Raw genomic sequence first — 18,211 nt, forward strand, 5'->3', positions numbered from 1 at the left:
AATGCGTACAGCCACCGCAGCGACTGCAGTTGCTGCTGTCATCTAAGCTTCTGTGTGTGTGTATGCACCCCGAGGAGAAGATGACTGTGGGGAGGCCTGCGGGAGTCTCCGGCGGCGCTCGGAACCTTCAGGTGAGGAGGGAAGGAGAAGGGGAGGAATCAGGTATGCGCCGCGGAAAGGGATCCCTGAGAGGAGACTGTTTGATGTTGCCTTGGAGACAGACGGCCGGGGCGTGCCCCCGAGGGGCGTGGGATTTGCTTTGTCAGTGTTTATGAACTCTTGACCCGAACCCCTTGAGCCTCACATCAGGTTCTTTGTAGAACCATAGCAATCAATGGCCCTCTCAGTTTTCGCTTGTCTTCTCGACTACCCTAGGTCTAATAGTACGATTGTTGTCTCCATTTTGTAAGATAGAAAACTGTGGCTAAGAGAAATTAAGAAATTTGCCTCCAAATCCATAGAAACAGAAAGTAGAGTGATGATTGTTTAGGGCTGGCCAGGGAGTGTTGGGGTGAGGAGGAAGGTGAGGTGGGGAGGAGTTGGGAGGATTGGGAAAACAGGATTGGCTTTGGGTGTGATTAAAATCTTCTAAAGTTGTGATGGCTGCACAGCTCTGTGAATATACTAAAACCGTCGCACACTTTAAATAAGTGCATTACATGAATTTCATGCTATGTGAATTATATCTCAATAATGTCATTTAAAAAAGGAAGTTTTCCTAAGACTACACACTCTTCAGTAGTGGAGTGAGGGCTAGAGCACACACATGCCTTTGACGCAGAGTCCAGCGCTCTTTTCAGCGGTAGAGCTGGACCTTAGAGAACACAGTAAAATCATCACAAGGTCACCTGGAAGCCTGCAGTAGCCTGCTCCAGCTGGTTTTCAGCTGCAGGACTGGTCAGCCTCTAGTCCTGTCCTGGCACCACCATGCCCGCCCATCTGTGGGTGTCTCGTGCCACAGTCCTCCAGCCACCCTAGTCCTCTTTCAAGAGTCATGTTTGTTCCTGCCTCAGGTCTCTGCCTCGAGGCCTTTGAGGTTCCTTGAACCCAGAAACCACTCACACCAGATCTGAGCAAGGGTGGCTCCTTCTCATCAATCAGGTGTCAGCCCAAAACTCCTCCACAGTGAGAAAGTAAAAATCATCCTGGGGCTGAGAAAGGACAACTCAGACTGTAATAGACACAGATGAGGCCAGCGGCAAGACCAGCAGAAAACGGTGTTTCTCATCAAACCACAAGGGACCTGTAAGATGCCTAAGACCCCTTATCAGTTGTTTAACTGGTCCCACTTTGTTCTTGTCACCTTTCGAATAAAAATTGCTAAATCATCCACTTACTAAATTATTCCCTCTTCACGGCAGCATTGATCCAGAGTTGATCCCTGCTTCCCCTAACGCTCATCAGAATTACCCAGGAGAAGCCCCTCCCCCACTCTCTTAGTGAAAGCTACCCCCTCCCAATGTCTAGCATTTTCCGTGGTTTACTGCAGCAAATTAATAAACCCAACTCTGATTATAGTACAAGTATACACATGTATCACAATATATGTCTATCTCTACATAGATATATGTAGTTTCTATCTGATGGGCTTTTGTAGCCCATCATATAAAGAAAGCTTCCCATAGCCACTCCGTCACTCTGCAATCTGTTTTATGGCTTTCACTTATAGCATCTGTCTCCTTTCACTAAAATGTGAGCTTCTTGAGAGTAGAGACCTTGTCTTGTTCTCACTACAATGCCTAGTACATAGTAATCACCTGATACATATTTTCTTAAGGAATGGAGTATTTGAACCCAGTTGGGTTTCCCAGATTCTAGGACATTGCTCATTCAGCTATGCCACATTGTCTCGCCTGTTAATTATCCACTCCTAGTGACACAGTGGAAATCAACTAGAATATGAGGAAAGCAGAGGTGTAGATGGTGGAAACAGGAAAAGGAGGATGGCAAAAGTTGGTAAAACCCAAGTTGGACAGGTCCGAAGTGTGGCCAGCATCACGGAGTATGAGGGGGCAGAATGCGTGGTATAGAGTAGGTACACAATTCAGTGCCAACCGAAGTTCCCAGTCTGGGGTGCAGTCCAGGAGAGATTCCATTCAGTAAAACAGCTCAAATGTTGCAGCTCAGTTTGCAAACCTGTACGACACAGCCACGGCACAAGGCTGCCTTATATAGAGGAGGGTCTTCCCTCTGGTCCCTGATTGATCAATTTTTGTGCAAATGAGAAATCCAAGTGTACACAGTTTGATTAGTCCATAGAGTTCACCTATTATGATGGGTCAGTAAATATGCAAATAAGGGTATAGTTGCACAGCTCCAATTGGACAGGGTAGGTCTTCAGCCCATTGAATTACAGTCCTAGAAGCACTATTATAAGGGTCAGCTCAGATGGCAGAAACAGTGCAGGCAGCTCAGCCTGCAGCTGTTCCCTGATACTCTGTGCATCTCTGTAAACAATGGCTGCTACACTCTGGTTATGAATTTGATCCCAGTTCACCACAAGGAGCCCTTCTTGGCTGTTACATTCTTTCTTGGGGTTGATACCTCCAACCAAGCATACTCCATACACTAACTTGAGAAATTTCTTTAGAGCAACAAACACATCTTATTTTACTTTGTTCCTCCCAAGTCCCTAATACACAGGCTTATTCAAGGTGAAATTAATGGTTCTGTTTGAATTCAGTTGAAATTATAGTTTGACCTCAGTCTATTCTTTCATTTTAGATATTTCCTCCCAAATCCTCCTCAGACACAGAGGCAGAAGAGGAGCTGTCTGGGAATGGGCTGGTTTTGCCGAGGGCTGGCAAACTTGATGAGTTCCTCAGCCTAGAGGAGACAGATTCTACTTCTCCTGACTCACTTGGGAGCTTTTACGAGACCCTGCAAGCGCTAAAGCAGAAAGGCAGATGGTGTCCATCAGAATCCCCTCGTGAGTCTGAGCCAGACAGTGATGAGAGCCTCTCTGAAGATGATGAGGACCTGGAGAGTTTCTTCCGAGACAAAGGCAGGGGGAAGCCACAGGCCCAGGATCCCGAAGCTCCGAGGTAAGGCACTGCGGTTCAGCAGCTCCCTTGCTGTCCAGCTCTGCCCAAGTCACATTCCTCTTCCTCAGTAAAGCCAAGACTGTTTCCGCAAGTGGCTACTTACCCAGGCTGCAGCAGAACCAGCTTTCAGGTCCAAACATGTGTTCTGATTCCTACCCAGCAGTTCTCAATCACCTTGGGTAACACTTAGTTACCTGAAGCATTGGGATTGCTTAGGTGATGCCTTTCTCAAACACACTACCTACCTGAGTGACAGCAAGGTACATTGACCTTGACCAACCCCTGTTAGATGTATGTACACTTTATCTCATTTCACTTAATATTTTTTTTCCTCCCAATAACCCTTTAAGTAGCTGTTATTTTTGTCATTCTGCAGATGAGGAATTGAGGTTCCAAAAGAACCTTGCTCAAGGTCACACAGTTGGTAATGTTTTGGAGCAAGATTCGAACCTGGCTCTGTCTGACTCCTAAGCCCTGCTCTGCACCATTGCACTGTCCCCCATATGAAAATAAATTTGAGTGCTAAGTGGCAATCCTTGGATCACTTCTGAGAAGAGACTACTTACTAAGGCTGCTAGATGGCCTGGGGGAAGGAGGGCAGACAGGTTGACAAAGGCACAGGCTTAGAGGCCTGTGGCTCTGTGATGTTAGGCCAGGAAGCTAAATGCAGCCTGTTGGAAGGGAGGAGCAGGCAGGAGGATCTGGGAGGAATCAGGCCCCTTGGCTGTCCTGTCCTCCAAGTACAGGGCAGCTGCTTTCTCCCTCCAGGTGTGGCTCCACACGACGCTGCAGCTCTCTGAGCAACGTACCTTCCGACATTCCCAAGTTTCAGTCCCAGCCACCTGCAGGCTCCAGGCCTCCTTCCCAGCACAGAAGCATCAGCTCCTGGGCATCTTCCATCACTGTCCCTCAGCCATTCCGTATGACAGTGCGCGAGGCCCGGAGAAAGGCCCAGTGGCTGGCCTCACCAGCCTCCTTTGAGCCTGAGAGGCAGCAGGCCCAGAGGCAGGGCCAGGAGGAGGCTGAGTGCCACCGACAGTTCCGGGCACAACCGGTGCCTGCGCATGTCTACTTGCCCCTTTACCAGGAAATCATGGAGCGTAATGAGGCCCGAAGGCAGGAAGGGATCCAGAAGAGGAAGGAACTGCTCCTCTCCTCTTTAAAACCCTTCAGCTTCCTGGAGAAGGAGGAACAACGAAAAGCCACTCAACAGAAGGAATTGGCTGCCACTGCCAAGGCCAAGGTCCCCAAGCAGAAAGCCACCAGAAGGATCCCCAGGTCCATTCTGGAGCCAGCCCTTGGGGACAAACTCCAGGGTAAAGACATCCTTGCCCGCTTGCTGCCACCTGCCTGGGGGTGCCCTGGGGGTCAGCCTGACTTGGAGATGAACTGTTTAGGTAGACTTGCTAGAGCCCATGCTCAGTGCAGGCCAGGGCATAGGGTTGGGTCTGTCTATCTAAGGGGAAGCCCTGTAAGGAGCAAGGAACAAGGAGAGGTCCTGCAGGGCCCCCCAGCTTTGTCCCGCTGACCTCTCCCTCAGTGAGTGGATGCAAGGCCTCCGCAGCAGCACACATGTGAGAGCAGAGAGCCAATGAGACAGCCACTAGTCAGCTGTCCCTGAGGAAAGCCCCCACCCCCCCTCACCCTGGTGAAGTGCTCATTTCAAGAAGCATAGCTCAAATAAGAGACTCAGGCTTGCTTGTTTATTCAGTAACATGTGCCATGCTCCAGGCACTATTCTAGGCTGAATGGACACATGGCAGGGAGACAGATTATAGACACACAATCACAGCTGTGACAAGCCATTTGCAAGGATTACAGGAGGAAGCCAGGGGGTTCCATATAACAGAGGGACCTAACCTAGGCTATTGTGAGGGGTGAGCAGTTAGGGTCCTAGAGAGAGTGAGCTCTGAGGCTGACCCTGCAGGATGAGCTGTGTAAACATGACAAGGAGGAAGAGTGTACCAGGCACAGCTATAGTGTGGAGGTAAGAGAAAGCTGAGCCCCTCTGGGGGATGGAAAGGTAGAGGGGCGAGAGAGGAGGGAGCGTGGGGAGGGGAGAGGCAGATGCAGGCTAGACCTGGGGCCTTGCAGGCCGTGGGAGGGAGTTTGGACTTCACCCAAGGACACCAAGGAGCCAGTGGGGGTTTCAGCAGGGTGAGCACGACCAGATTTGCAGCTCAGGAAGATGGCTCTGGTTGCTGCGGAGATGCTGAGGGGGAGGTGCAAGACTGGAGGGACGTGGATCTAACAAGAGGCTATTTCAACATTTTAGTTAAGAAATTATGAAATTAAGAGCAGGGATGATGAAAAGAGATGGGACTGAAGACAGGTTAAAGAAGTATGAGACGGCAGAACAGGTGGCTGATGAGATGAGGGAGGGAGGAGTCCAGAATGATTGGGGCAGTGGGCTTGGGCATTTGGGTGGGTGGTCGGGCTTTCTCTAAGATCCAGATTCCCAGGAGAGGAGCAGGTGACTGACCTATTCTTCCTGCTCATCTCTGAAGGAGGAACCGCAGAAAACACTCAGTGAATGTGATGGTAGCTGATTCTGCCACCTGATTGGCCCCTGGCGGTGGTGCTCTGGTCAACAATTATTAATCATCTCTCCGGGAAGAAAAAGATTTGTAGCAATTGATTTGTAGCAAATCAATTTGTAGCAATTGCCATTTTCCATGATATAAATAGGCCGATTGTGGCCAATTTCAGGCTTCCCACATGATGTCAACTGGCTCACGAAATTCCTAAGAAGTTAACCATCGGCTCCAGCACATCACCACTAGTGTTTGGAAGAGAGAACATTCGCCAAACCTTTTGGTGTGAGTCTCGGTCCCTTCTCACTCACCACTGGCCTGGTTTTTCTCCGCAGAAGCTGAGCTCCTCAGGAAAATTCGCATCCAGACGAGGGCCCTAGACATGCTCCAGATGGCCTCCTCCCCCCTTACGGCCCCCAATGGCACAGCTGACCCTCGGCCCCGCACGGCCACCCGGACGCAGGAGGAAAAGCTTGCGTTTCTGCACACGGACTTTGGATTCCAGCCTCGGGTGAACCCTGCCATCCCTGACTATGAGGCCCTTTACAAAGCCTTCCAGAGAAGAGCTGCCAGGGGAAGGGACACCCGAGAGGTGACTCGCAACAAGCCCTTCTTGCTGAGGACCGCCAGCCTGTGTCGCACTAGGCGGACCTGTGATTCTGCCACCACTGGAGGGAGGGAGGTGAGAGCCCAGGCAGTTGTGGAGGTGGGGGGGGGCGCATTCTGAGGCCCCAAATCAAGGCATTTTTCTAATTTTTTTAAAAACACCAGTTCATGTGTAACCAGATCCACAGACTCACAATTCCTATAAACTTAAGACCACAAGAATACTTCTTTTGCTTCCCCCTCCCTAGAGAAGTTGCAGAAATAAGTGTGAGCAGGTGTGGAAGGCAGGGAGCTGGGATCACTTGTTAGGTCCCTATGCCCATTCCAAAGAACTCTTCTCACTTGATGAAAAACTTCAGGATTGATATCCAGGTCTGTCCCAGTTCCTAAACTTGAGATCTCATTAGCCTTTGCTTTAATCCCAAGAGAAGAGATTCTTGTCTGACTAGTCCTTCACTGAAATTGATTCCAGTTAAGGTACAAGCTAATCCCACATGCTCTCCCACCAACACCAGCCTCCGTTCCCTCTAGGACTCTCCACGGGTACCCGCCACACCCCGGCCCAGGAGTCATTCCCTGAGTGGCCTCACTTCCCTCTCTGCCAACACCCTGCCTGTGCACATCACAGATGCCACCAGGAAGAGGGAGTCTGCAGTCAGGTGAGTGGTCAGGCTGCAGGAGACCTATAATGCTCAGATCGTGGCCCAGGTGATGGAAGTCACCCTGCTGCTGGGCCTCCTCTCCTGTTGTCAGAAAGGCCCGAAAGGGTGGAAGGGAATTCTCTGGTCAGGACAGAAACACACGTGGTCCCCCACACTTAATGCTGGGAAACACCTGGCTGTCCTTCAAAAAGTACCCACAGGGGCTTACTCTGTGCCAGGCACAACGTTAAGGTGGAGATGCCTTGTGAAATCTGGGGTTTAATGTCTAGTCTGAAATACAGAAAAGCAAAGAAGCAACTACCTTATTTGGTGATAGTACAATGACAAGGGAGTACAGGGGACTTGGGGGGCAATGGGAAACCCGGGGCAGGGGTCTCTCGTAATAGATGTTTAAGGTGGAAGCTGAAGAAAGAGGCATAAGCCCAAGCCTGGAAAGAAAGAAGGTTCCAGATGGAGAGGACAATATGGGTGAAGACCCACAGATGAAAGAGGAAGGAAGCCATTAGCAGCTCAGAGAAGCATGAGGATGGGAGGCTGACCCTGCCACTGAGAAGATGCGGCATCCGTTGTGCCTATTTGAGATTCTCTGAGGCTCATCTTGGAGAGCCATCAGAAGTCAGTTGGGAATCAGGCCCCTCCTTTTTTAAAAAATAAATTTTAAGAGAGTTTATTTATCTTTAGAGGGGAAGGGAAGGAGAGAGGGAGAGAAATGTCAATGTACAGTTGCCTCTTGTGCATCCCCTGCTGGGAACTGGCCTGCAACCCCGGCATGTGCCCTGACTGGGAATCGAACCACGATCCTTTAGTTTACAGGCCCGTGCTCAATCCACTGGGCTACACCGGCTGGGTCCAGGTGCCTCCTTATTTTGAATTCTGACTGCACTCTGTCCAGGTGTTGTTCTCATCGAGCTCGCAAGAGCTCCCCCACGAGGCCTCTGAGCCAAGGCAAGCAGCGGACGAGCATCTCAGTGCTTCCCCACGCAGCTCACAGGAGCACGTGGAGCCAGCCTGGCCCTTTAAGACCCACGACAGATTGTAGAAATGTACTTAGAATCCAAGGGATATTCCCCCCTTTCCTCAAATCTCATAGAGCTACTGAATCAAGTCTAAATGCCTCAGTATCCTGAGGTCCCAGTAAGATAGGTGTCAGGAGCCAGAGGCTGGCCCACCTATGGAGGATGTCCACAGACATCCTTGAAAACAGGGAGTTTGACATATTACCAGATTAAGCCTCAATGTCCTCCTTCCTAATCTGTCCATTTGAGTGTAATCACCCAAATGCAGGAGTCTTGGCTGTTTTTTCTTTTGGTGGAACTCTCCACAGTACCACATCAAATAATCACAGAAACCAGCTGCTACAGGGTGACCCCAAACTGCATCAAAGAGGTCCATTTCCACTTTTCGGTAGAGAATGCAGATTTGTATTCCCACAGGACCATGCATCCAAGCACTGTCCAGCCCCCTGGTTATAGCACAGCTTATACACCGAGGGCAGAGGCGAGGGAGTCAGGTATCCTGGCTCTAATCTCGGCTGTCCCACTGGAACGTTGGGTGGCTCCGAGCAAGTGGCTTACCTTTGCTGAGGCCATGTCTCCTCACCGATAAAAAGAGTCCTCATGGTTCTTAGTTCCTAGGGCAGTTAGGGTTACACAAGATGATGGATACAAAGCACCTGCAGGTTGTCTGCACTAGTTCAGGGTAGGAAGCTCAGCAAGTGGTAGGTAGCTGTTTGCAGTTTGCTTCTGGATAGGCCACGAGCCAGAATGTTTGGCTGTTTAAGTAAGTATATTTTAACTGGCTTTTCTGTTCAGTGAGCGAACTTCTGGGACAGAATATCACTGTATCCAGAGTGCTGCAAAGGTGTCATGTGCCCCAGCATTTAATGCCAGAATCTTCATCTTTCCGAAATGCCGGGGAGGTAAATTACCCACCCCACTCACAGTAAACACGGACGCTCCAGGGAGGTTACTAAGACTGCGTTTAAATATACCCAAGTTGGTCATCTGTACTCTTTGTCTGCCTCCTCCCTGTAGAAGTTCACTTGAAAAAAGGGACAAAGCAGATGAGAGCACTCAGTGGCTGGAGGCGCACAAAAAGCAGCGTCAAGCCATGTCTAAGTCTGTGGCCTTGCGCGTGAAAGCCATGGACCCCCACAAGAGCCTGCAGGAAGTGTTCAAAGCAAAGCTGAAGGAAAACCGGTCAGTGTCCTCTATGTGTGCAGGGTGGGCTGTCTTGGGGTCTAACATATCATTGACCTTGAAATCGGCAAAATAGGGTTATTAGGGTGGGCTCCTCTAATTGCACCATCGTGGGTTTTGCCAGGCACAGTGAGGAATTTACGTCCATGGGTCTCACTCTGCCTAATTGGAACGAAGGGTATTCTGGATTAGAAAAAGACTGATTTTAAAAATCTTGTTAATCCCAGGAACAATGACCGTAAAAGAGTAAGAGAGTATAAGAAAGAACTGGAGGAAATGAAAAAGAGAATACAAACGAGGCCCTATCTCTTTGAACAAGTTACTAAGGTAAGAATAAATCACCATTCATTTTCTTTATGTCTTTGATGAAAGGGCTCTTAGAAATTATGAAGTTTACTCTCTGAGCATTAAACATTTCCTTGAGTCTCAGAAAAATTCTAAATTGGGCCCATTTTCTTACTACCATCTCTCCCCACAGTGAGTAGCATAATAGTGGATGTTGTTGGGCTAATTTCACCCAAGACTGGACTCCAAGGCATCTATAATGGGGTATTTCACTTCCTGGAGTTTTCACCTGAGTCTAGCTTTCGGTTTGACTCAGAGCAGCCGTTAGATCCCAGACACACGGGGACAGTTTGGCTGTGCTAGTCGGGGCACCTTTCACTTACTGGTGTGACTGAAAATCCAGTCTGGAGCCACTGCCCATAGTGCTGGGAAGACGGCTCTCTTCCTGCGGTGCTGGTGCCCCGGGCTTCCGCAGCCCTAAGACCCGGGGCCCATTTCTAGGTCTTCAAGGACTGGGATGCTCACAAGCACCCTGGGTGCTTTCCAGAGTAAGTGCCTTTCAGGCTGGAACAATCATTTTAACATGTTCTCTAGACTTTTAGGGAAGTCGGACTCAGTTGAGATCTCCCTAAGCTCTGGAGCTACCTGCACAGCTTTCAGAAGGCCACCATCTCGGGCAGCTTTGGGTACCATCAGGTTCTGAGGATCACTCTCCTCTCCCGAGTTTGACAAAAGTTGGGGTTCCCTAGTGACCTGGTTCCAAATGCTGGGTATTGTCTCCACCTTACGCCCAGTGCACTACCTAGGCCTTTCTTGGGTCCACTCCTTCCCACCCACGTGCCTGTCACACACTGGACTGTCTCGGATTTACTTAGCTGCTTGCATTGTTCCAGAACTCTCATGCTGACCTCTCTCTTCATGTTAATTTTTTTAAGCAAGCTCATGCTCAGAGATCAACAGTTTTTTACACAACTCTAGAAAAAAGTGCAAAGTACTTGACAGGATTTTACTCTCAAACACTTAAAGCAAATGAAAAATCTTTTCTGGTCCACATGCAGACCACCTATCCTGTTAGTGCAGCTTGTTTTGTTAATGTTTTAATGTCCCTGATGATGTTTGGTTCCTTGTAAATCTTCAGTTTTCAGTTCGTCGTTTTCATCTCGGTCTCACTTGGTCTTCCAAAAACTGAAGTCTTGCTTCTCAAAGGTGTGGCTCTCTAATAAATATCTGGCATCTCTTGGGACTGTTAGAAATACAGAATTGCGGGCCCCTTCTGAGACCTACCAGATAAGATTCTACATCTTTAATGTTCAGGTAGTTTCTAGGCAAAAATATGTACCCACTAATGGGGCGGTGTGTGTGAGCAGTACTGTAAGGATATCAAGTAATTCACCCGACAGCTCCGGCAGACGGATTTCCATTCCACAGGACCTTGCCAGGAAAGAAGTGGAACGACGGTATCAGGACACCCTGAAGCAGGCGGGGCTGGACGAAGACTTTGTGAAGAACCAGGTGCAGGGCACCAGGGCCGTGCAGTGGAAGGAGCGGTCAGGAGTCCCCGATGACCCCAGGTGCTGTAACCCAGCGTGCTGCTGTCACTCTGCAGCTCTCTGAGGTGCCGCTCCTGGTAATGCCCCTGGCAGGAACCTTCAGAACAGCCATTCGCATTTTGAGTTACTATCCTGTAACTACAGAATACCATCCAGAGATCTCGAAATAACACATTTTAATGTGGAGATGAGTGCAGCTGAGAATATCATCGTTGTATATAAGAACTAGATTCCTAAAATTTGAAACATCTTTTTTCCATTCCAGGTCCAATGCCATCAGTCAAAAGTGTTTCCACTCCATTTTTGAAGTCACATAGCCTTGGCCAGTGTAGCTCAGTTGGTTTGAGTGTTGTCCTGTACACCAAAAGGTTGGGTGTTCGATTCCTGGTCAGGTCACAAACTTAGGTTGCAGGTCTAATCCTTGGTCAAGGTGCTTACCAAAGGTAACCGATCAATGTTTCTCTCTCCCGCTTCCTCTCTCTTTAAAATAAATAAACATTTTTTTTTAAAAAAGACTTTACTTATTTGTTTAGAGAGAGGAAAGGAGAAAAAGAGGGAGAGAAACATCAATGTGTGGTTGACTTTTGCATGCCCCCTACTAGGGACCTGGCCTGCAACCCAGGCATGTGCCCTGACTGGGAGTTGAACTGGTGACCCTTTGGTTTGCAGGCTGGTGGTACTCAATCTACTGAGCCGCACCAGCCAGGGCTAAACATATTTTTTAAAAAAGAAAAGCTATGTATATTTTTTACCTCCCATAAAATGATAAAACTGTCTTTCTAGCACTCTTTAAAAATGAGTCGTTAGCACCACCCCCACCATTGAGATCGTATAAGTCAAAGGGAGAAAACACAGTATCTCCAATATTGTTTTGTTTCTTAAATCCTAATGGCCCCTTCCCCTACTTCCTGTCCCCATTTTCCACCTAGAAATTTCCTTTTACATCATACATAATGCAAATGTTGAGACCATCTGTAAGCTTTACATAATGCTTTAATTAAAAAATTTTCATGTTTTGATTTACTCTGCAGCACCCATGAAACTACAAAACAAGGGATCAGAAATCCACAGCAGGATTTGGAAGAATCTCTAGAACAGCCTACAAGCCCCAAGAAAGAACATGAGGAGCTATCTTACGAATTGCTAGATAATCTGAAATCACTTGCTTAATCAGTGCTCTTAAAATTACTGCTTTTCTGTACTATTAAGCAGCCAGCGTGGGGTTGAATCAGGCAGGCACCAACTCCGTTCAAGCAAATCCAGGTGGAGCAGCTCAGGGTGGAAGGAGCAGAGCCGAGTTAAGTGTCCTTACTTTGTGCCTCGCACTTAGACGTGAGGACAGAAGAAAGGGCGCAATAAATGCTTCCAAGGCTGGTCAGAAAGTAAGTGGGTCAGAGGGGCCGGCTGTGAGACAACAGTAGGATCCTCTGCTGGAATACAGACCTAGAATTGCCAGATCAACTGCATTTTCAACAGAAGCCAGAAACCCACACATTGGTGACTAAGTTAAAAATGCCCTGGCTGGTGTGGCTCCGTGGACTGAGTGCCGGCCTGCAAACGGAAAGTTCACCAGTTTGCTTCCCCATCAGGGCACACTCCTGGGTTGCGGGCCAGGGCCCATTAGGGGCAAGGCAATCAGCTGACCGATGCCTATCTCACACACTGATGTTCCCCCCTCCCTTCCCCTCTAAAAGTGAATAAATAAACTCTGAAAATAAATAATAATTACCTGGGACTATTGCATGGGCAAAATAAAACACCTGGGGGTTGACAAGTTTGCAACTTCTAGCCCAGGGCTTGTCAGCCTCAGCACTGTTGACATTTTGGGCCCAATGAGTCTTTGCCAGGTGGAGGAAGTTTAGCAGCATCCCTGGCCTCTACTCACTAGACGCCAGTAACACTCCTCCAGTTGTGGCAACTAAAAGCGTCTCTAGATATTGCCGAAGGTCCCAGGGGGGTGAGGGGGAGCAGAATGTCCCCAGCTGAGAACAACTGCTCTGGCATAAAAGGCTGTAACAAGTAAAAGTGGCATTTTAAGAAGACAAGTAATGGACATGAACTCAATCTACATTATTAGATTGGTATCCTTCCTGTGACAAAGATACCCCAGGATGATTATACATGTCATTTAAAACAGTTCTTTCCCGTTCTCTATTGGGAATGTGACCTGAGCGCATGTGTGTATGTGTTAGCACAAGGCCCATCTATCTTAAATAAATCTGAAACTCCTCTGAAGGCATGACTTTCTACTAGTACTTGGTCCTTGGAAAACTTTTCTTCTCACCAACTGTAATTAGATATTCTCTCTCAGCAGCTGAAGAGACAGGATAATAGCAGAGTGCCCACTCTAATGGGAGCAAGTTTCTCTCTCTCTCTCTGACTCCCTGGGAAAATTCCAAAGTATCTGTTATTGCCCATTTTCCAGACTCAGACACGGTCCGTCCTGTGATGACAGAGCGGTGCTCTGCGGACTGTGCTCTGGGTCTGCTGGTTAGAGATGAAGATGTTTGTGTCACGCTCCTTAAGACTCCTGAGCTCAGGGTCACCTGCATGGGATCCTGAGCGCACATCACTACCTCACCCTAAAGGGGAAGATGGAACTATTTCTTAATCTCTTTGCTAATAAAACAAACTGTCTGAAACGAGAAGCCAGAGAACTGACTGGGCTGTTTTGTTTATTAAAGGGAAAGCAACTGAAGCTCTGAATTGTGATTTTTTTAACTTAAAAACAAAAACCAAAAAAAAAAAACCAAACCCTTTTAAACATGCTACTGTATGTTCCATAAACAAAGAAAGGAAAGTGACCACATAGAGGGGTACGGGACACGACAGTACCTCATACTGGGCCAAGTAGGGATTCAAGTAATTTATTTATTTTTTTGCAGCCCAGTGGCGAGAGTCTCTTACTCAGGTTGCTAAAGGGAGGGTGTCACAACAGAACCGACACCACTCCCTTCTCCAAAGCAACAAGGCATCTGGAAAGCTCAACTTCTTGGTGAAGTTTTACGGTTGGTGGCAGGACTCAGTTCATCTGTGTGAAAACACAGCTCAGTCTGGGATGAAAGCTCTTCATTGGAAAACCTCAACAGTTATACAGGGAAACGTCAGCCAACATGTAATCAAGTTCATTTCCGGAAGAAGTCCATCCCAAAACTGCAGTGGGAAGTCAGGCAGGTACAGTTACCAGCCCACATCCACTGCTCTCTCCCTTTCCCGGACCAGATGAGTCTGAAGAGCAGCTCTCCTGTATTCACCTTCTACGCCAGGGAAGACGCCAGAGGAGGAAGCAGGGTCTCGTCATTCGCAGGTTCACTTGGGTTCTGGCAGACCGTGCGCCCGAAGCAGCCGTTCCCACGGTGTGTACTCTGGGCTCAGGTACAGCTGCTCTTCCAGGATTCAGCACCCAGGCTCATGTCCGTCTTTCAGTTAAATCTCCTTGGTTTAGTAACTGTAAAAGAGCAAGAGAAATCTGGAATAGGCCACCACTAAATAAAAGAAAAATAAGTCATACTAAGTAAAAGGTTTATGAGTGGGAGTAAGGGACACACTGCAGGGTTTAAGTCAAGGACATCTTGAGAGACAGGAATATACCGGCCTCGAGACAGCACTGTGGACACTTCCGGATGCTGTCATTTTCACTATGGCAATGAAATACCCTGAGTCTATAAACCAAACCATGGTGTGCGCAGTCATGTATTCACTGGTCAGTGACAGGGGAATCTTTAACTTACAGGGCACTCAGAAATGGTAAAACCAAGAATCCTGTCAGTCAGTGTTAGGCCAAGCACAGACTGCAAGTTCAAGAAGAAGTGAAAAGGACTTAGAAGGTTATTCCCAAAGAGTTCTACCTGAGAACCAGACCCCACTCAGAAGAAATTCAGGGAGTCCCTGGGCTTAGAGCACAGGTGGCAAACACAAGGCCCGTGGGCCGAATCCGGCCTCCACCCTGTTTTATCCGGCCTGGCACCTTGTTTCTACCTGGTGGCAGTGCTGAGCTCTTGCTTAATTATTAAGGAGTAGTTACATTTATACAGTCCTACAATTACATTCGGCTCTTTAAAGCAACCTCAAGGCTGATGTGGCCCCTGGTGAAAAGGAGTGTGACACCCTGGCTTAAAGGATACCCTTCCTGTGACAAAGGGGGACAAGCCCGAGGGACTGCAGCAGGGTGGCAGCTAAGATGACGGTCTCCTCCACACTCAAGGTGGTCTGCTAAGAGGTGGTTTTGTACAATGATAAACGAAACTGGGTTCCACTTAATTATGCAAAGAAAATGAGATGGGAATAATACAGTGAAATTCAGAATACAAACTGGGCTTATTCAAATCTAATCAGATAAATTCTTGAGCAGGAGATGTATATACTTGGTGATCTCAATGAATTACTTTCACTTGGATGAAAGTAATTTAGGCAGAATTTAATAGTATAGAATATAAAGACATTTAAACAAAATTTAAAGATACCAGATTTCATTTGATGCTGTGTGCTAGGTATGTAAGAATGGTGTTTTTAATCTAGGCCAAGACAGATGTTTAACTAAAACTTAGCAATGTCCCTTTATGAGAAATGTTATTGAATTTGTCATTTGTGTTTCTCTTTGTTTTATCTGGGAAACATTCTAAGATATAGTCAAGTTAGCTGGCAATCACTTATACTGCTTCTCGAATTCTCGAACGTGAACTCAAGATGACATGGGACCCCATCTGGGATGACCTTCAGTCAGCAGGAGATCTAAAAACCCAGGGGTCTGAGTGGGCCTGCACAACGAGAATCCTCTGACTCTTGGGAGACCTAGCAACACAGAGGGAAAACGGAAATTGTCCAGTTTGAACCATCTGAATAAGATGTGGTTTTGATATATTTTCCATGAAAATGTCTTATACTTGATTTGGTTATTCTGCGACAGTCTTCATGTTATTTTTATTTTTAGAGCAAATTTACAGGAGTCCGATCAGTGCATCAGTAGATTCTTACAGGTCAATATATAATGCGTGGCAACCCAGAAAACCAGAATTTGGAAGGGGCATGTGTCGTTTTAAGGGCTGCAAATCCCCTGATCCTTCTCCAGCATCTGCGAGTCCCCAGGGAATCAACACTCCTCACTCACTGGAGGAATGATCAGTTGGCACCTAGACCCTGGATGAGGAAGAGGACTAAGGCTGGAGCCTTGAGGGACTTACAGCTTGAAAACAATGAAGGTACTGGATTGGCCAAAGAGTTCATGTGGTTTTTTCCCTAAAATAAAAGGGCACATTTTTCATTTTTGCCAATAACCTTATTGATTTGGATATTTTGAGTATACTGGCTATCTACACATGGTATAATGTTGATTGTTTTGATTAATGTCTCAATTTGATTGCTATCAACTTAAAATGGTCTACCCAACCAGAAGAAGCATCATCCAGTGAGAAATCTCCAGCACAAAACTTCGCAAACCACCATGACACCTTCAGTCAACTATAGCACCTCTTGATAACACTGCACAAATCTTTTTCTGCATTTCACTTTGTTTTTACCTTTCTTGAAATAATAAAGCATAATATGCTGAAAATGTTGCTTATTTTCTTCTACATTCCATATTAAAATGGCTACTCCCAAATTCACTAATTTTTATGTGTTTTTAAAATGCACACTGATATGACAGCTGCCACAATACAATCTAACAAAACTGTTTTGTATGAAGTTAAAGACAAAGTGCTACTAGAGGCATCTCACGGAAAAAAAACAAAACCTTTTTGGCCAACCCAGTATATCACAGAATGTGATTGGCCTACTTTAACAAGGAAAAGGAGGGGGTGAGCAGTGGAAATGTGTTATAAGAGGAAGATAATAATGGTAATAGTAAAGGAAAGACAGATGTGTGTTTATAAATATACAAGCACCCATAAGGAAAAATGATAGGACAGTATTTTTAGCTACATCTAAGGGCAGCACTTTCCACTTTGTGTTGATAATATTTTTCTATTAAGTGTCTGGGGCTCCCACTATGACTCCCACTATGAAATAGTTACTTAGGGCCCTAGATGGGCCCTTGGTGTCCTCCTGGGGTGAATGAGGCTGAGTTTTGGTGGCCTGTGTTCCCATGTCTGCCTGAGAGTGTGATTTGGCATCATCTAGACAAGGACACTCCGAAGTCAATCCTATGACCTACGAGCCTAGGTTCAAGAGAAACTGGGGACATGCTCCAAAGCAATAATCAGGAGAAAGTAACTTAGAAAGGAACCGAAGGACATGTGTCACATGAGTGGGCTCCAACCCCTGGTGGCCCTATGAATGAGCGAGGTCCATGACCTCCTGTCCTCACCAGCCCTGCTCAGCTCCTGTAGCCTCATGTCCATGGCTTCTTTCATGCAGTCAGTCCGTGTCATATTTTCCTCCTGCCTTCTATTTCCCCAGCATTAATGTCTTTCCCAAAGGGCCCTGTCTTCCCACGATGTGTGTGAGGTAGGACAGGTTCAGTTTTGTCAATGTTTCAGGCTTAATTTGCTCTAGGGCCCTCTTGCTCATCTTTCTGGTGGTCCAGGGTATCCACAAGAGCTTTTCTCCAACAATGTATTTCAAATGAATCAATTTCCCCCCCCCCCGCCCCCCGTCAGCCTTCTTCACTGTCCCACTTTTGCATCTGTTCATAGTAATTAGAAATACAAGAATGCGGATGATCTCAGCTTTGGTCTCTAATAACACATCTTAAAACCACTTTTTAATTTAGATGATAGTTCTCATTCAGTAAGTCGATGAACACAGTTCTATATGCCCAGTTGGGTCAGCCTGATATCTCCTAGACATATAACCCTACAAAAATGAACAATAATTTTTCAAAATGATTTTGTTACTACCTTTTTACTTAAGAACCACTTAGTCCCAGGATGTTATTTTCCTCATAAAAATGAAAGCAAACTCATCTCATAGCAAGGCAGGAAACAACAGGAGCAGAAATTCACTAAGACATGTGAATACAGAAAATTGAAGCTGAGAGACCAGGCCCACAATTCAGGAAACCCCATCACTTAAGCTCCTTTCAAAGCCAGACTCGTACTGTGCTTAAAAGAAGATAGTCTATTCCAAATTTCCAGGAAACTGAAATTAGAGAATTTTGCAAATCCTCTAAACTAGATTCCCAATCACTCTCCACATTAGTGTCCACAGGACCAAAATAAGGGCCAGAGACAGTTTTACCTCCTGTGGATTTACAGCCGTTAGGACAGAAACCTCGTATGACTGCCTCCCTGGCTGCATGGTCACCAAGTGGTGTGTCACATCAGGCACTGAGGACAGGGGGCGTGGGGATCCTTCAGCAAGCACCTCTGTGAAGCAACAGAAAAACGTTTCAAT

At 47.0% G+C, this 18,211-nt stretch overlaps 2 protein-coding genes across 7 annotated transcripts in view; one reads left to right on the forward strand and one right to left on the reverse strand.

The window, feature by feature from the left end:
• Nucleotides 1-14: 14 nt before the first annotated feature.
• Nucleotides 15-18,211, forward strand: part of FAM161B (FAM161 centrosomal protein B) — a 38,173-nt gene continuing 19,976 nt past the window's right edge. The window contains exons 1-9 of one of the 4 annotated variants that reach the window (XR_005064309.1): nt 15-131; nt 2,725-3,044; nt 3,813-4,360; nt 5,914-6,260; nt 6,716-6,843; nt 8,880-9,044; nt 9,272-9,371; nt 10,758-10,900; nt 11,911-12,403. Coding sequence is in view for 3 of the 4 variants with exons in the window: in XM_037031104.1 (XP_036886999.1) it covers nt 63-131; nt 2,725-3,044; nt 3,813-4,360; nt 5,914-6,260; nt 6,716-6,843; nt 8,880-9,044; nt 9,272-9,371; nt 10,758-10,900; nt 11,911-12,049 (1,959 nt within the window). In the remaining variant the exon portion in view is untranslated. Of the gene's footprint in view, nt 132-2,724; nt 3,045-3,812; nt 4,361-5,913; nt 6,261-6,715; nt 6,844-8,879; nt 9,045-9,271; nt 9,372-10,757; nt 10,957-11,910; nt 12,736-18,211 lie in introns of those variants that run through there. The other 3 variants (XM_037031104.1, XM_037031106.1, XM_037031105.1) reach the window with 3 other exon arrangements.
• The window catches only part of ZNF410 (zinc finger protein 410), a 32,780-nt gene continuing 28,106 nt past the window's right edge, over nt 13,538-18,211 (reverse strand). For all 3 annotated transcript variants that reach the window (XM_037031110.1, XM_037031107.1, XM_037031109.1), the window contains 2 exons: nt 18,056-18,183; nt 13,538-14,327 (listed from right to left, as the gene is read on the reverse strand). In XM_037031110.1, coding sequence (XP_036887005.1) covers nt 14,289-14,327; nt 18,056-18,183 — 167 coding nt within the window. In that variant the 3' untranslated portion in view covers nt 13,538-14,288. The remainder of the gene's footprint in view (nt 14,328-18,055; nt 18,184-18,211) is intronic.

The sequence above is a fragment of the Sturnira hondurensis genome, unplaced genomic scaffold (assembly GCF_014824575.4).
Source record: "Sturnira hondurensis isolate 20B ecotype Veracruz unplaced genomic scaffold, ASM1482457v3 Scaffold0021143, whole genome shotgun sequence".
Taxonomy (NCBI): Eukaryota; Metazoa; Chordata; class Mammalia; order Chiroptera; family Phyllostomidae; genus Sturnira; species Sturnira hondurensis.